The sequence below is a fragment of the Mauremys reevesii genome, linkage group 4 (genome assembly GCF_016161935.1).
Source record: "Mauremys reevesii isolate NIE-2019 linkage group 4, ASM1616193v1, whole genome shotgun sequence".
NCBI classification, from domain to species: Eukaryota; Metazoa; Chordata; order Testudines; family Geoemydidae; genus Mauremys; species Mauremys reevesii.
The window spans coordinates 101,523,232-101,542,295 of NC_052626.1; the positions used below are offsets into that span (position 1 = coordinate 101,523,232).

Genomic DNA, 19,064 nt, shown 5'->3' on the forward strand with positions numbered 1-19,064 from the left:
GGCTTTTTGGCATTGTCAATAAGCTCCTCAAGGTTCCACCCATGTGGAGCTCATTGCAATATTGGGTAAGTTGAGTGAAATGACATGCACAAACAAGGACTTAAATAAGACTGTGACATATCTGTTCACTTTAACAAACAAATTTTTATTTAGAGTGGGATTTTCCATGCTTTGTCTGCCAAAACATTTTTGTTATGTTTGAGCAAAATCAACTCAGTCATTTTGAGTTATAAAAGCTTCCTACCCCCTCTCCCCACTCCTGTGCATTCTGAGAATATTTTTTTTATGTTGCACTCAGTTTTTAAAAAGGCTAAATCTATTAACTTTTTGTTTGGTGTATGTCATTGAGTCCTAAGATTCAAGCCAATTTTGAAAAGAAATCAGTTCAGTGGTTTTGTAAGTAGTATACAGTGCACACATGTAAATACTAATTTAGCTGTGAAAATATTTGTCTCACTGGTTAACCTGTATCCAACTGTTCCCCTCCCTCCCCCTCAAGGTTGATGGGATATTGTGCTTGGCTGACATTCTCACAGATAGGACCCATTCTGAAGCCACTCGTGCAGAAGCAGCAGCAGTAATAGCACAAATCACATCTCCACATCTCACTTTCACTCAGCATCTCAGCAGCTTTCTGGAGAATATGGAGGAAATTGTCACAGCACTTGTCAGTAAGTAGATAGGGTTTGTTTTAAGCCTTTCTTGTTAGATTTACTGGAAAAGGAAAAAGAAACTTACGATGAAAGACAGACTTTCCTCCATTAGCAATGTTCTCTAAGGAGTATTTACCTTTCTTGCCACTATAACGTTCCACAGTAGAAATCTATGAGGACTAGCACAATTGTTTTAAATCCTGAAGTTGGAAATTCTTCAATAGTTCTAACATTCTTGACTTTTAGCCAAAGTTCAAATACAATTTATTTGTGAAAATAGTAGCCATTTGAGGCCTAAAAAGTGGGCCTGGCTATCATCTCACCTGCATTGGTGTAAATCAGGAGTAACAATACAGAAGTCAGTGGAGAGCTATCAGTGTAAAACTGGTGAAAGTGAGTGGAGAATCAAGCCGATTTATCTTTTCTACAACTGTATGATACTTTATACAAAAAGTTACTGTATAACTTGTTCTTGTGCATTTAAAAAGTGGCCTTTTCATTAGGATCTCAGTCCATGCTAAGGCAAGAGGTGGAATGTATTGGTGACAAGTACAACATAATGATGAAGACCAAAATGCATCCTCCAGTCAACAATGATATGCTACAGCACATGACTGAGATTTGCCTTTATCTGGGGTTAATGATGACATTCTTGTAAATTAAGAAGCTAGTATGATGGTCTGAGACATCATTCATATCTGTATTTAGTCATTGCTAGGTAGGGGAACCTTTAGTTTTTAATGCTGTTTTCTAGCCTCTTCCAGTACAAGAGTCTTCCGAATAAGTGCTTCCTCCACTCCCTCCATATTAGAGAGATAAATACTTATTCATCTTTAACAATCCATAGTTACATACACTAACAGATACCAGAATCATCAGCTAACTGCATATGCAAGACCTGCAGAATAGATACATAGGTCTCTGCTCTATCGCACCAACACCCAGTCTACTCCACCTCTAATTTACTCAATCCCAGCCTGAAATGGAGTTATAGGGCAACACCCAGGGATGCTCCAATCAGAATTGTTACAAATTCAACAAAGTCCAAGATGCAAGAAAACAGTCCATCACAAACGTTGGCCTGTTGAGCAGCAGAAGCTGAAAGACACCTGTCCCTGGGGTTGGAATAATATGCCAGATGTGGAAAGTTATCCCAGATCTCAAATATGGCAATCATACTATCTTGTCCAATACAGTGAGTATGAAACCTGCTAGACCTTATTTGATATTTTATACTGTTCAGTGTACTGTTCCAGACTGGGCCTGAGCATCGTGTCTGAAGGTTAGAAGCCCATAGCATGCTTGCCCTGGAACCCGTACACGGTGTGTGGGGGAGGGACAGGAAGGGAGCTGGGGATGCATGAGAGTGTGGGGACATATCTTCAAAGAGCAAGGTAATCCAGCTTTCTCAGCTTTCAATTTCCGCTTTATACTCCATTTGTTGAGCTAACTTGCTAGCCGCCAACCAGTGTTTAAGCCCAGCAATCGTGGCCAGCCAGGAATATGCCAAAATGAATCAGTATTCCTCTGGGCAGAGTCACTGAGGAGAAGGCTATTTCCTTGATTGCCACCACCAAATCATCAGTTGATGATGCACCAAGCCTAAGCAATATAAGTTTTAGGAATAGAATGACTCAAATTTGGGAAAGCCTTTTCACTATCCAGTCATCAATTTCCTTGTAATGTTTATAGCTGAGTAATTGAATGACTCTCTCTTCATATTTTTAATTTATAAAACGCACTGAAATCAAATTGCTGGGTGACTCAGACCTAGTTAAAGTAAATGTGTATAGGAAATAAAAGGCACTTAGGAGGTTATGATGATAATAGCTGTGTCTGCAGCGTTTTTTAAGTTGTCTGCAAAATTTAAAAATATACAGGATAGTCTTAGATTATAAAAAAGTTTTAGAAACAGTAAGATAAATTGCAGAATTTTATTCTCATGGATCCATTAGTTTTACCCATCTGCTGACTGCATCTCATTTTGTTTAGGAATATAACATTTATCTTGAATAACATCCAATGGAGAAACTTAAGTGTGATAGCCTAGGTCACTAATTAAGTGAATGCTCCCAGAGACTTGTAGTCTAGATTTATCTTGCCATCTATACCTGCTTCAGTCCAGTCTGCAAAAATGCAAGCGGAAATGTCTAATATTAATTTCAGAGAAATATTTAACTCGTATACAAACCTTTTCATGCTGGAGGAATAAATTATTTATTTTAATTAAATTATTTTCTGCATTTCTAGAATTGTGCCAAGAGGCCTCAACTGGTGAAGTTTTCCTTCTGGCTTCAGCAGCACTTGCCAATATTACATTTTTTGACACAATGGCTTGTGAGATGTTGCTTCACTTGAATGCAATGAAAATTCTTCTAGCAGCTTGCGCTGACAAGCAGATAGTGGATACTCCATATTCTCGAGATCAGGTGAGTGGTTTTTGAAAAAAATGTTATGTTTACACATGCCTATAGCAGTTCTTATTATAAAATGGCTCAATAGTTTCAATTCTAATGTCCAGTTCTGGATGTGTTCAAAACTTCATTTGGTCCCATATTTTCCATGCTTGGTTTCTGCCCAAATTTTTTTTTCCTCTGTCTTTGTCATTTGAACAATATTGAACAAAGTTATTTTGAACATGGCTTTATCAAAAATGGCTGAGGTTTTATATTTGAAAGCATGTATATAATCCTGACTGGGAAAAGGGGCCTTTGCTTTGTGTGAAAACCATGTGTTTTGGTTTAAGAAAATTATGGTTATTAGAAAATTTAATGCACAATAGAAAATCTCCATAAGCCTATAGGCCATCATTTAACATAAATGCAAAACACATCTGTGTGCAGCTCTTTAAGGCTCAAATCCTTCAAGCACTTTTGTGCATGCTTGACTTTCTGCATGCATGTAGTCCTAATTACTCACCTACATGAAGTTAAGCATGCAAGTAAGTGTTTGTAGGATTGGAATGTAAAAGAGTTTGCTAGTTCTGCAAAATAAGCGCCTGATTCATACAATAGGACTTGATCCAAAGCTCAACTAAGTAGCAAGTAGCTTAAACAAGTGAAGTAGTGTTTTTTCTTTATTCATTAAAGAAATCTAAGGAGTTAAATGCAAAGAAATGTGTTATGCATAATTAATCACAAATAGCTCATATGTGCCCATGAGTCACTGGCCTGCATTAGGGTTGTTCGAGAAGAGTACTGCTTAAGTGAGAGCTGTAGTATGAATTCAGCCTCAATAAGATAAAGTACTTTTTAGAGCTCCCAATTTTCAGAAATGCACTCACTGTTACTCATGTTAAGGGAGTACAGAATTATATCCTGTTTTGAGCCTGTCAGCTCTGCTAGCCAGTATGGTAGAGGATGAGGCTCTAACCTCATCAGCTGTCTACCGTTTGTGGGCAATCTAGATACAGCAATGGGGCCAGATCCTCAGCCCCTGTTAAGTCAGTCTCCTTCATGCCACTGCAGCAGCACAAAGGTGACTTCAACCTGGCTAAAGACAGCAGCTCAGAATTGGGATGACATAGCCAGCCCTCTGCCCCCCAATGTTATACTTGGGATGGGAGGGGCACAGCAGAAGCACAGTGTTCTCCGGTGACCCTGGCTGCTGGAGAGGCTCCAAAATAGACATCATCTGATGCGGTAAGACACGTAATCACTGAGGCTTCTCTGACTTGCACCTGTGGCCATTTTGCCATCATCAGAAATAATTGAGAATGGTGGTAGAAAGGTGGTGTAAAATGTAAAAAGCCATGGATGCCCCTTCCCTACTCTGGCATGCCAAGCCCTGCTATGGTGCCCCTGAAGATCTAGGCCGTGCTGTTTGGCTTTACTGTATGCCCATTATTTACTATATATAATTTGTGTGTTCTCGCTCTTTTTTTCATATCCTCTCTAATTATTTGTCCTATGTCTCCTCCTACCAGTGGGCACAATTCTGTTCCCTTTGAATTCCATGGTAAAGTCACTATTGACTTTGGGAGCCAGACTGGCCATTTTCTTCATAGTAGCATACATTCTACTAAAGAATAGGATATTGAATTAAACTAGAGTGCCTAGAGAAATCACCTCCCTATATAAAATAACCTCCTTTTAGCAATAACTGAAAAGGAACTTTTGCGTGTAAATGGTGAACTTGTGTGGATTAGTAACACAAACATCCCTGGGTTTATTGTTGTAAAATATCTATGCTGCCCATTCACACTGCTGTCCAATATTTCCTAGAGGAAATCAACTTGAGCATCACTTCTCTTAATAATAAATAAGATTGTCTTCCATTTTAGAGGGGCATGGATAACTTCCAGGATGCTAGAGTATCTTTAGATCATTTTGTACCATTAGAAAACACTTTGTTTAAAAGATGTAAGTGAAGGGCCCCAGATCTTTGCAGGTATAAACCTAGGTAACTCATGTAGGTAAGAAGTCACCTACATATACCTTTGCATATTCAGTTTAAAGCATTAAGAAGCACAAAACAGGTCTCCATTCCTCAAAAAAAAAAGTATTTCTATTTCCTGTCTCATAAGAAAGCTCCATAGATCAAAAAGCAGCATTTTCCCACAACTATCAGGGGATGCCAAGAAGAAACCATTTCCTGGGGCCCAAAGGACTGGTTCACAGGTATCCAGTCAGGAGCTATGCAGAAGTTGATCCATCCCACCACTCACAACAAAATTCCCTCTTTCTCTCATCCCAAAACTAGAAGCGGGGTAAAGCATTACATTAAGAAGGAGAAAGAAAATTACTATACCTTTCCAGTAGGAACAAGAGAGTTTGTATGCATTAGCATCTACCTTTTCATTAAGAACAGTTATAAAATTGGTATTGGTGTTAATACAGATACCAATGACTGATTAGTAAGTATCAAGTTTAATAAATATCAAGTATCAAGTTTCTTCGTGTTCAGGGACCTCAAACGCCTCCTGTCAGAGAAAGCTGGTACTCTGCTGCATCATGTTGCCTTCATGAATCTTTAGCACTGTCAGATACAGGAAGGTGTAATTGAAACTTCTGTGGGTCAGTGACTCCTATCATTCCATACCATGGGGAGAAAAATATAAAATAAAATCTGTTCCTTCTGAATTTAAAACAAATAAAAGGAAGTTCTTCTTCACGCAGCGCACAGTCAACTTGTGGAACTCCTTACCTGAGGAGGTTGTGAAGGCTAGGACTATAACAATGTTTAAAAGGGGACTGGATAAATTCATGGTGGCTAAGTCCATAAATGGCTATTAGCCAGAATGGGTAAGAATGGTGTCCCTAGCCTCTGTTCGTCAGAGGATGGAGATGGATGGAAGGAGAGAGATCACTTGATCATTGCCTGTTAGGTTCACTCCCTCTGGGGCACCAGGCATTGGCCACTGTCGGTAGACAGATACTGGGCTAGATGGACCTTTGGTCTGACCCGGTATGGCCTTTCTTATGTAATTCCCACTTGTCTTGTCTCCTCAGGGATGCTAGCATTCTCACCTTACCTGTGAAGTTGTGGAACTACAGTCTAACAGCTTTTGGTCTTTCGTTATCCAGGGGGACAAAGACTTAATGTGCAGTGAACCATCAATTTTAAAGCAATTATGTTTGTATTCCTGGTTTAATACCTCAGGAAGCCGTATTCCCCAAATGTTTATGGGAGGGAGGGCCTTTGACTCAGTCCTGGAAACCCATAGTTAGTTAGCTGTTCCTCCTGTTTTCCACATAATCCTGATTTTTTTCCCCATTTTTGCAGCTCCTTGCTGGAGACTTGAAGGCTTTGATGAAATCATAGCCTATCTGCCTCTAGTTTCTAGATAATTTTTTCTGCCTCCTCCACCACTCACTCAGGGCATTTATTAAGCTTTCCTGTTGTGTTGGCCTTAGGGATAACACCCCCCCACACACCTGTAATTTTAAGCTCAAAAGTAGAGGAGAGGCAGATGTTACATTTTGATCAAGGCCTGTAGAATGAGGTTTTCAAAGGGGTCTAAGAGTTAAGTGCCTAGCTCCCAATGAAAGCCAGTAGGAGTTGAGTGCCCAACTCAATTAGGATCCCTTGAAAATCCCACCCTTTATTACTGCATCAGAAATTATTTTTTTTATAATCAGAGCTTCTTGAATATCAGCTGGTTCATTCTTTCTGCGGACTCCTTATCTAGGTTCTGCTCAGTATCATCAGGTTGGTGGCTTACCAGCTTGTTCTCAAGCTGCTGACCAGATGGCCTCGTACTTGGAAGCCAGCATGGGTCTGGATATGTTTGCCTGAGAATTATTAAGAACAGGGGACTTGAGGTGGAGGAATTTGGGCAATGAAGCACTGTACTCCATATTGGGTGCCCTTCACTTTAGTTTGACAGGACTATGTCAAAAATCGTGCAGGGAGAACAAGATAAAATGGTGCAGGGGGAATGGAGGCCCTGAAGACTTTATCTCCATCCTAAGGCTTTGGTGCTGCTGGCAGAGAAAAGATGGGGTCAGGAAACAAAGGTCTCCCCCTGCCATTGCTGCCTCTGATAGTGTGGTGTCTTACTGAAGTCCTAGCAGGAGAAAAGATCCCCTGCCCTGCTGCCTCACAACCACTAGTGCAGTGTCTCTGCTAGAGAAGGACCAGGGGTAGGAAGGAAGAGCTCCTGCCCTACTTGAGACTTCCATGTTTTAACATCTCGGGCTAAGTCACTTGCTCAGTGTCACACAGCCAGCTAGTAGCATAGTAAGGAACAGAAATCAGGTCTCCTAACTCTCCCAGGCTGTATTCAGTCCAGCAGACCATAGCTTCCCCCCGTTCCTTTTATGATCAAAAGCAGGGAGGTGACCAATCCTTCTGACAAAATTAAAGTCTATGTTTAAGCATATGATCAGCCATGTTCTCTCTGAATGCCAATATCCTGTGCATAAGTACTTGGTAGTATGCACCTACCCTTGTACACTGGGGTGGTAAAAGTTATGTACCAAAGATCTCTTAAACGCTTTCTGTTAATGAGAGGCTACATAAAAATTACAGCTAGATCTGAACTTTCTTGCTTTTATGACTTTTGGTTTTTGATGTCCCATTTTCTACTACTGCTTAGTACTTCACACAGCCTATCTGTGGTTGGACTACTCTGGGTAAAGGAACTTTCAAATATGCTCTGTGACTGGATAATATAATACACTAAACATTCTGGCATGACACTGTCACTTATACTAGTGACAGGACTCGCATTAAGAAAACGAATTCATATGCCTTGCTGCATAGTGAGTGATGAGGTAATCTCTGGTGCCTATTAACAAGGAAAAAGATGATAAATTATGGTAATTAAATTCCACAAAATACTTAGGAAATTAAACAAGAAGCCATGGTTGCCAATAATAGATATAAAAATAAGAGCAAGGCCACAAGTCAGGGAACTCTAGCAATGCCATTATATTACTTGTATCCTAATTAGTTTTCTATAAGAGACTATAATAACTTCCCCACAGGAGCTCCCCCCCTCTTTTTTAAATACACCCTCTGATCTCTGCACTTCCATGCCAAATTAGGTTATTTGAACATTGGAAAAAGAGGCAGATAACTATGTTTTGACACTCCAGGAGAAACTTATGTAAGAATATAATTCTGTGTGAAAATCAGCTTTGGCAAGCATAGTGGAGTCAAAATAATGGAGACAAACTCCAGGGCTCCTTTCTCAATCCTTTCTCAGCCAAAATGATCATTATGTCCAGCCTTTGGTCCAGTACTTGGGAGTTAGAAACATGCAAGACAGGCAGCATGTTGCAGTGGATAAGGCACCAGCCAGAATCAGAAGACCTGGGGCAAAATCCTGGCCCCATTGAAATCAATCACAAAACTTCAATTGACTTCACTAGGGCCAGAATATCAGCCCTGGGATCTACTCCTGACTCTATTTATTTGATGTCACCTTGGGCTAATAATTTAACTTTTCAGTGCTTTTCTTTCACCATCTGTAAAGTGGGGCAAACAGTATTTACTCATTGATGTATGGCATCTATGGATGGAAAATGCTATATCATTGTTGCAGTTTTTATTTATTATTACTGCTTGCTGACTCTGCCCTTGCCTGCCACGTTGTCAGCTGATGCAGAAAGTGCAGCTACTTGTCTGCTGTAGAAACTGGAAATGATAAAGATAGGCTATGGGTTTTAGAGTAGTTATAAATTTGTAAGACTGAAAACAATGCAGACACAAGTACGTAAGAGTGCTTCTTCCTTCTGGTTCTCTTCAGTCTGGCAGGAAGCAATAAAAATAGATTTCAAACAATATAATAGATCTCAAACTGCTGCGGAATTTTGATATTTCACGGCACTTTTTCCCTCTAAATAAATATCACAACATGTGGCTAGGTGGTGACCTCAGGCACTGCTGTCAGCAACGGGTGCTGTATAAACTCTGCAAATTCCCTAGTCCCTCCCTGAGTCACAATTCCACTCCTGCATCTTTCTTGCTCCCAGAGGAGTAGTAATTTACGGCTGGTATAGACACCAATAAATTACTACTCCTACTCAGCTGCTCTGGCCAGCAATTGAGAGGCTTGGCTCTGCCCACGCTCCATTCCCCTGCCCACCTTCTCCAGGGAGGGAGTAAGCATGCTTGCTTCTAGTCACTCAGACAAAAAGTCCAGGTAGCCTAGATAGGCAAGTAAAGGGGGATTTCTACACCTATACACTGTCTTCTAGTCCTAGTTACAAGCTAGTCCTGTGTTGTTTAATTCTTTAAAATATTGATATAGAGTGTGAAAAAATATGAGTAAATAGAAATATTCAGTGTCTCCTTTACTCCAGAGGTGAGATGTTTATTTTGTCTTAATCCCTCATGCTGAATCTTATGGTTCCCAGAATAATTCCTCTTGCATCTCCCTGAGACCATCTGCCACAACATCTCCTGTCTCCAACTGCTGCTGTGACATTGCCCGTTACTAACCAGTAAGATAGTAGAAAGAAAATGACCGTTATACACACAGCTGGGTGCTGCTTCCAGACCTAAAAGAACAGGGAAGAAGGGAAAGGGATTCCCATCCTCTGTTGTGTCCTGAATACCAAACATGCTGTGCTGGCTCATATAGTATTGAATCTTCTTCTTTCATATAATACCAGAGGAAGTTCATTTCTGTTCTTTTAGAGGTTTCTTAGGACACTTGATGCACCTCTTAGTTGTCTAAAAGGTCTTGCTCCATAAGTCTGATATCTGCTGTCAGCCTTTGATGGGGGAAAAAAAAAGGTCTCCATTTGCTGCCTCCAGGTAGGTTGACTTTGCTTTGATGTTTTTAATTTACATACGGAAATAAAGAAATCTAAAACTCCATATTGCTTCTTGCAAGTGGCCAGACATGCCTTTATCTCTGCAGACAGGTGTCTGGAACTTTGAAAACTCTCTCTGGCTTATCTTTATTTGATTCATTTAAGTGAAACAATATGCACACTCATAATGTGTAGCAGAAATTAATTTTACTTAGTGATGAATCAGCCTTAAAGGAGTAATTAACTAAGAAGATTAGCAGTTCCATATTGATCTTCTTTGCCACTCAGTTTAATGATTTGGTCATTTTCATTTTGAGCTTGAATTTTTCTACTTATATCAGCAGTATCAGTAAAATTTTATGAAACATGGTGACCTTAGTAACAACAAAGATCATGCCTCTCACCTGTACAGGGCAGGACCCACAAAACGAGGATACTGATCATTGAAGAGCAGGTCACAACTGGAAGGATATCCTTTATTCCACTGGGTCCCAAAATGTACCCATATTGCCCTCTAATGCCTGTCCATTCTCCCTCTATTTCTTCATCTTTCCCTTGCTAGCATCTGATAGCTAGAACTTCTTGGCAGCAGAACTGACCACTAACTGCTGATAGTCGGGGGGCAGAGAGAGGGTAGCGGCTTCAGCAGATGTTACTGAGCATGCTCAGTCTGTGTGAGCATGCTTAGTAAAAGCCAAGCAGCAGCTCTGTGGGGCACCTGACCGCGCGTGTCCCACATATCACCTCCACTAGGTAGCCTTTAGTCTCCATTGTGGACTGAGTTTTCCCAAACAGTAAACAAACCTTCTGGCTATTTAATCCTTTTGACACACTTTGGGTTTACAATAAGGACATTAACTTTGCATTGCCTTTTTAGCCTGTAAATGAATTTTTAATCTGGTCCTAGCTATAACGCAAATACTGTTTGGTACCTTCATTCACTATTAGTTAAACATGCTAATAAATCAACATTTGTAATTTAAAACAAGACACATTATCATAGTCTTTTGTGGTTATGGTCTCCTTGCAATATAATTTCTTCAAGCTGACACGTCTCCATTCACGATATCTGATGAAAATTTCTTTAAAGACCTTTAACTTTATAGTTTCCTCAAATTTCAATCAATCTTTTCTTTACAGAAGATTGATTTCCCAGAAGTGTTTTATTTCTGTAATGTACCACTGACTCTAAGAAAACATGACTTAACATCATTCCATATTTCAGTGTCAACCAGACCACAAAAAAAGACAAAAAGGGGAGTTCATCTTTTACAAATTCAGTCAGAGTTTGTGGTTGGTTAGGTTATTCTTTTTGGGGGCTAAAAACTCCTCCGTTTTGAAAGCAGAAAGCAGTTTTTGTTTACTGTCAAATGACATAATCTGTAATGATACAAATGCTGCCAATTAATATTAAAACTAAAAAATGTAGTTGAAATATCTGTCTAGCTGGTTCTTATATCTCTCTGTGAGGTTCTTGTAAATTTAGATGGTTTCTATTAGATTTTATATACGTGCTGTGAGATATCGAGAGGTGAATTTTATAAATCTATAAGACTAACATGATGTGGCAACAATTGTAAAGATATTAAACATATATTTATTATTAAGCTGTATAAGATTTAAAGAGAAGAGACGTCTCATGGAGTTTTAAAAATACATTGCAGACCTCCTAAGTCACTAATACATTTGTTTAGAGCCTGTTTTTTTCGGTGGTGCTAAGCACCCAGAGTTCTTAGTGTTCAGCATCTCTGAAAATTAGCTTTTAGGCCTCAATTTAACAAAGCATTAACTCACATAACTTTAAGCATGTGAGGAATCCCATTGGCGCCAATGGAATTCCTGTACTTAAGTGCTTTGGATCAGGACCTTTAAGGGAAGTGCTTAAAGTTCTATTCTGAAAAGTGTCTCTGTAAAAGTGGCATGGTGGGTCTCCATGTTCATTATGTCTCACTGATTCTGTGATTGTCATTGTGCTGTAGACTACACCATTATAATTTCACGATAACAAGTAAAATTTTGATTCCCCTGCACCAAGGCATAGCCTCATAGTATTAGAACTAAATGAGAATCTCATTCAGTGGTTGACAGCCTGTGACACATACCTGAACAACTCTGATTTCATGTAGTGGAACAAATACTTGCTGATCAGTTTATCTATCAGTCTGATCTGTATTTCTAGGGTGCCCATCACCATTAGGTCTGTGTGAAGTAATTGTTAAATGATCCCTAAAGTTAATGACTGTATCAGTATTTTGAGATAATATCTTGGGCTGGAGGCTCACATAGTTTCCTGTTGCCTGCTACTGTGATTCTGAGCTAAAGTAAAGTGTTTCAGCTGTTGAAGCTGAGGTATGCATAGCAAATACAACAGGGGGAAATACATCAGAAGACACAATATAAAGACTACATTTTTGACCAAAGAGAGACTGTTAATAAATGCAAAGAACAATACAATATGAAAAGTAGTTAATGGCACATGTGGATTACTTGATGTTCTTACCTCAATATTGTAACTGTTTAAATTGGTTTTAAGGAAAAAAAAGCACCCAAAGGTCTTTATTCAATTTGTAGACTAATGGCTTCAAAATTTCATTTTGAAACATGAAGCTGCTTTTGATTTATAGGAGGATCAAAAAGAATCTTAAATCACAAAACCTGTTTCTCTTTTTCTTGTTTCCCCTTTTCTTTTCTTTTCTTTTCTTTTCTTTTCTTTTCTTTTCTTTCTACTTCTAGAACTTAAAAATGGCAGAACTGATTTAAATCAAATTTGGCCTGAAATACTAAGTTACTGCATGAAGTCAAGTTTCTTTCTGAACTATGAGCCCTTCAAAAATAGTTTCCAATCAAAATTAGTGATAGACAGATGTAAAAAGCTTGAGAGGTTTGGATAATCTTCCAGCAGCTGGGATGCTTATTCAGATTCTTCTTGGGCTTATCCCAGTCTGTTCCATTTGAAAAGCTGGAAATCATCTGAGAAGAGGGTCTCTAGAAATTTCCAGAAATTCCTAGTGTAGGTAGCATTGCTACAGCATGAAAATAGCCTCTCAGAGTATTTTAGTGCTTCTGCTTCCAGCCCAAACCAGGCAATTCAGAGATGTTTGAAAATCCCAAAGCAGGGTAACCCATTGGCTTCAAACCTCAGACTTTTTTTTTTTTTGGTTCAGTTATAGTTTGGCTTTATTCTTACCTTATCCAAGCTGCTTTGCCCATCCCTAAATCTGAGCATGTACTGTAACTGCTACTACTCATTAAAATACCAACTACTGATAAGAAAGAAACAAATATGATTTGCATCATGTGTAGGTACAATGGTAATGAGAATCCTAGCATTTGGATACTTGAATACTTCTAAGGAATTGATGAAGCGTGAAGTTGGCTGAAATTTAGGAATTGAGGAGCAGGTCTTGGGCCCAGTGGAGATGTGGCTGTAAACCACCTTTCCCTTTCCCTGATCCTGCTCTCTGGGTACCACTTCACACTCCCCAGAGTAATTTAGAGCCTCATAGGTAATAGGAAGTATCATTGTAGGAGATTTGTCGTAAATCCTCTCCCCACACCTCTACCCAATCTGATTTATTGTTGTGGCTAGTACTTTGTGGGCAATGTAGTGCAATTGTTACATGCTTATTGAAGAATGTCAGATACCTGTTTATACTGGGTAGAGTGTTACTGGGAGCTAGATGGTGGTTCTTGATATCAGCCCTCCACTGCTGTAATGGTGATATGCTATAAAACCAAAAAAATCCTGAGCAAAGATAAGTTCCATTTGAAATCCTTGAGATACTTTTCAAATATCCAAAAACTACTGCTGATTTTCTCTCTACCAGGAAGTATATAAATAATTCATTTTCCCCCCTGCTATTCTAAGGAAGATGAGTTGGTGTTCCCAATGGTGAGAGAATTTGATACAGAATAATGATTCCTGAGCCAATGAGAGAGTGTATTAGTCTTTTTTTTCCTGTTCTTTTTAGTTATTGCGTTTTGCTCTAAAATCCATACTATGCCAAGTGTACTCTTGGTGATCTATTAAAAATTCAGATAACATTTTCAGCTGCTGCAGCAATCATTGTGAAGATGTGGTTTTTTTTGCATGTATATGTTGTGCCCATCACTAAAAATTTAACTTGTATCTATAGTAAGGGGGTGGGGGAGATTGAGGGGGGAAAGACAAGCATCTTGGTTGCTAGATTGCCTGAAGTTTATGCAAAACACAACCCAGTTATTTTGGTCTGGATATGAATGTAGATTTGTCTGAGGACTTGAATGTACATCTTTAGTCACCAAAGAATGACTTACTGGGAAGCGATAATGCAAGCTCTCTCACTCTGCTCCACCAATATGCCCCAGCCTTTATCTGGATGGCTCACAACTAGGAGTTGAGATGGTTTTCTTTCCCTGCACATTCATGGCCTCTTTGCAGAGAATGCTAATAAGGGTGTCATTGCTTATTTTGTGGTAGAGGTTTTGTTGATGAAGCTGCCTTTTCATGAACTCAGCACAGACCACTGGATAGCCATTGGGTAGTAACAGCTTCCAGTCACAACAGCACTGCACTGGATTTTAACTGGCGACTCTGAGGTGAAATGGTGTATCTATTCCATTATCAATCCTTTGATTCTTTGAGCAATTCAGTTCCTCCTATCGAGAGAGTCCAAAAAAGGTTCAGAGAAATGTGGCTTCCAGTAGACATGGGAGTATTCGAAGGCCAATGAGCAAACAGTGTATTTTGTGGCCAGTACCCTTCCCCGACACCTTATAGTTGAGGTTGCTATGTTTATTGACAGCTTTCCTAGAGATATTATGTCTAGGAATTACACTGTAGTACTGGAAATCCTGATTGGCTTGAGCTGTGACTTTCCCAATGGTCCTATAGAACTTGAGCATAGGCAGATAGTGAGAATGTGGTCTGTGTTCCATTTTCATAGGTATCTGTTGTGTATTTGGTTGTCATGGTTTTTGTTCCTATGGCAACTGAGTTAGATTATTAGGGGATAGCCCAGCCAGCTTCAGCCGGTTGGGTGAGCTCTGTGTCTGTAAATAAAATGGTAGTTTTGTTAGCTGTCTGCTGTCTGGCCTCAAGTGATTTCTTCCTAAACCAGCTGCCCCCAAGGATATAACAGTATCCTAGTCTTGCACTGTCCTATGACACAGAATTCATTGGTTGCTAAAGGATTTAGACAAATTTCAGATTTGCAGCAAAGGAGATTTAGGTTAGATATTAGAAAAAACTTCCTAACTATAAGAGTAGTTAAACTCTGGAATACGCTTCCCGGGGAAATTGTGGAATACCCATCATTGGAGGTTTTTAAGAAAAAGCTGGATGTGTCAGGGTTTACTTGATCCTATCTCAGCACAGGGGGCTGGTCTTGATGACTTCTTGAGGTCTCTTCCAGCCTTACATTTCTATGAGTCTATGAAAAAGAGAAGCATTTTTCCTCAAAATGATGATAATTAGGCTGTGTCTACAGATAGAATTGTGTTTTTTGCCCGGAGAGTCCATTTTTAGTGTTTACATTGTCCTTGGACTTTGGCCTGCATTACAGAGTCTCTCCATTGTATGAATCTTGCTGTGAGAGATAGGAGTTGTACTTATACTAAACTGGTAATACCAATAAGTATATGCTATGTAAGAATAAAGTACAAACACTCAGAGTAGTGTCTGTCTTCTCCCAGTTAATCTGTATTCTATGTTGCTCGTGAATGTAGTTTACATTACAAAAAGGTATGACTTATTTTTCCACTGAAAAATTCTGCTCACTTTGAGTGAAATAATCTGAATTCTTCTCATGCTGTCAGATGGTGCTTAAAGCACCACCATCCCTGTCTATCCTGCACCATTCTTGCATGTTCTCTTATGATAACTACTGTAAGTTTTCCCTCTCCGGCTAGTGTTTTAATGAAGAGATTTTTTTTCAGTTGACCCCTTTGTCATGTTCTTCCAGCTGCCCAATGGCATGTCTGCCATCCTAGGTGCTGTTGGACATGTGTTAAGCATGAAGCCAGATATTTCCATCTTCTTTTTCTGGAAAAGTACTGTATAATCAAGGAAAGCAGAGCTGTCTTGATTGTGCCGAAATTCACCCCTCACGCAAATAATTTCTTGTATTGAAAGATACACAACACATTTTAACATATAAAAATACTTATTAGATAAAATAACTTGCAGACATGAAATAATTGGCATGTATTCAAATTGTGGTTAATTGAATTCATCTATCACTTAGAGCCACATGGGGTACTGACTCTGCACAGAGGAAGTAATTTTTGTTAACAGGATATAATTTAGAATGAAAAAATATATACACGGTGCTTGAAACTCTGTTAATAATTAACATGGAATAAATACCTAGACATATATTGAGTTTCCATTTTTCTACCTGTCACTCTTTAGAGATTCATCAGCTTATTTGCATTCTAAGTAAGTGAATTTATTCAGAGAGATGACACTGTAACACTGCCTTGGAAAGTGGAAGACCTTTATGTCAGAGCACCAAAAATTAGTCACCTTTGTTACTATAATGGCAGAGTGAGATCAACATTAATGGTAATTTGTTCTCATGCTTGTTACATCTGCAAAGGAAGTTTGTTTGTTTGCGAACACAAATCCTACAACCAGAAGCTGTTAGCCAAATGTATCCTCCTTCCCTCCATTATTCCTCAAGCAGATCAACAGCATCAAGCTAGAATAAGGAAAAAAAGATGAAAAAAATATTTTAATGCAATTATGTATTTGTTTTGTAATTTACATATAATAATGGTTATTCACAATCCCTTTACACAGTAATGTCAACATATATGGTTCTTTGCATGCAGCAAGATATGCAGGGAGTTATGTTAATGTTAAATAACAATATCTTTGCATGTGACCCTGAAGCACTGCATCAACAAAACCAGTATAGTGTAGTGGATTAGGAGCTAGCTGTTTCTGAGTTCTAATCCAACCTCTGTCGATGAGTCGTTGTATGGCCAAAGACAAATTGCTTTGGACCTGATTTTGAGAAGCACTGAAGACCACAACTCCTATGGTGCTTGCTCAGCAGTTCTTCCAATCAGGTCCCTAATTTCTGTCACATTCCAGGGTGCAATCATACCAGTGAGAGTTGTCAGCACCTGCCCTGAATGCATGGGTGCTTCACAATGTTTTGCTGTTGTAGCTCCCAACCTAGGCCTCTCACAAACAGGATGCAGGTCACATACGAGTGTCTGTGTATAGCTGCAGCCCTGGTCCAGTAGTTCTGACCCCAGCAGTCTGTCAGCAACACTCCAGTCACACTCTGGCTTCCACCAGCTTTGGTTGCTACTTGCAGGGTGACCCAATGCGCTCCCAGTTCTCAAATTTCCCCCAAACGTGTATCTGCACTGTACAGCCCTCTCCAGGCAGTTCAGATATTAGAGGTCTGTTGTCCCTGTAAACAGTCAACATTCAACTGTTTGCTACTTTAACTGGAGTTACCCTAACAGTTTGGTTTAACTACAACACTAGATTAGTCTTGATTTGTTAAAAAAAAGTTTTTAACTACATAGAGATTAAGTATGTGTAAGTATAAGGTATTAAAGTCAGAAGTGATTACAAGAGAAATAAGGATAAGATGCTTTCTAGTAGCTAAAACTTTAAAAAGTTAGATTTGACTCAAGGTAAAAAATCCTTACCACGTATTCGCACCAACATTGATGACCCAAACTCTCAGATCAGAATCCCCATGCAAAGTCAAAGGGCTGCTTCCTTTGTGCTCTTAGGTGGGTGAGAGAGAGAGAGAGAGATAGGGAGCGATAGCTTGGGGTGTTTTTGCCCCTCAGTTTTATAGTCTAGTCACCTTTTTGAAAGGCATTTTCTGAGGCTACCCTAGATAAAGTTAATTCCAGCTGTGAAGCTGGAGACATGGAGTCTTGTGACAAAAGAGGTTCCATGTTGTTGATTGCTAAAATGCAGATCTCTCTGTTCCTGCCTCTCTTCCTTGCCAAAGAATGGCCACTTGCCAGGTGATAGCTAATCAACTGACACCTGGAAAGAGGCGTTAACTTTCCCTTTGTCTTTGAGAAACTGGTTTACTCACTCCCTAGACTTGTCTGGTAAACACATTGTAGTCATAATTTCAGTTTTTGTTCAGAACTCTTAATATGAATTTTGTACATACTTTCCACAAGAATATTAATCAGTGTTACCAGTTTTTAAATGATGCTTCTCGAGGCATATTTTGCATAAAGATTATTACAAGAAGGTGTAGGGTGTGAATACCTGATTGAGAAGCACTGAAGACCCACAACTATTGTGGTTTCTCAGTAGCTCTGCCAATCAGGTCCTTAATTTGTTTCCTCAGCTGAAAAATGTGACTCTGGCACCAATTCAGGAAAACATTTAAGCATGAGTTTAAGTCCATCTCTGTTCAGGACAACACTTGAGTGCGTGCTAAATCCTACTTATGTGTTATCCTTGAATAGGTATGCTTTCCAGAATCAGGGCCCAAAATACCAACCTCCCAAGGGTCTTCTGAGGATTAATCAGTGTTTCTATCATTGCTTTGAAGATTAAAACTAACTTCTAAGTAGTAGTATTGCTTGGATATACACTGAAGTTTTCAGTACTTACTAAATGGGAGTTGTGTCTGAATTTGAGTATGGAATTCAGGATTTGTACCTAAATGAAGACTGCGAGAGGCTCAATTGTTTGTAGCCCTTCAGCCCCTTTATGATGAATTAGCAGCGTAAAGGGACTTCCATAAAGCATGCAAATCTTAACACCAAGGAAATCCTCTGCTGTAGGAGTAATGGATCCACAACCTCCATCTGGCAACCCCCGTACACGTTGGTGGCATGGCTGGGGGAAAAGAGACATAATTGGGGTCCACTACACTTCAGCTACTCTTGAATGTTATTAACAGCTGAGTGTAAGTTGAGGCAACCTCAGAGCATGGAGAAGTGATAATAAAATGTTAGCACACAAGGATAGTTTTTTATTCTACTCTATTGTTCTGGTTATACTATCTTATTTAGTATGTGAAATAGTGAGTATATTTATCATTTCTAAATTGTCACATTATATTTTATGTTCTATTCTTTCATTAATGCAGGTTGTGACAATATTAGCAAACATGTCTGTGCTGGACCAGTGTGCTTCAGAAATAATTCAAGGAAATGGTATGTATTTGAGGAGAGTTAATGCTGTATTTGTCTGTATGGAATGCATGTGAGAAAAGGAGAGAGCTTG

At 39.3% G+C, this 19,064-nt stretch overlaps 1 protein-coding gene and 1 long non-coding RNA gene across 3 annotated transcripts in view; one reads left to right on the forward strand and one right to left on the reverse strand.

Moving 5' to 3' along the window:
- Positions 1–19,064, forward strand: part of INSC (INSC spindle orientation adaptor protein) — a 170,366-nt gene that overhangs the window by 138,743 nt on the left and 12,559 nt on the right. For both annotated transcript variants that reach the window (XM_039533206.1, XM_039533207.1), the window contains exons 8-10: positions 500–671; positions 2,904–3,082; positions 18,928–18,994. In XM_039533206.1, coding sequence (XP_039389140.1) covers positions 500–671; positions 2,904–3,082; positions 18,928–18,994 — 418 coding nt within the window. The remainder of the gene's footprint in view (positions 1–499; positions 672–2,903; positions 3,083–18,927; positions 18,995–19,064) is intronic.
- Positions 16,449–18,547, reverse strand: LOC120402819. The gene is made up of 3 exons (XR_005597306.1): positions 18,495–18,547; positions 17,510–17,591; positions 16,449–16,539 (listed from the first exon to the last, which is right to left on the reverse strand). It is a non-coding gene; the product is annotated as an uncharacterized LOC120402819 (long non-coding RNA).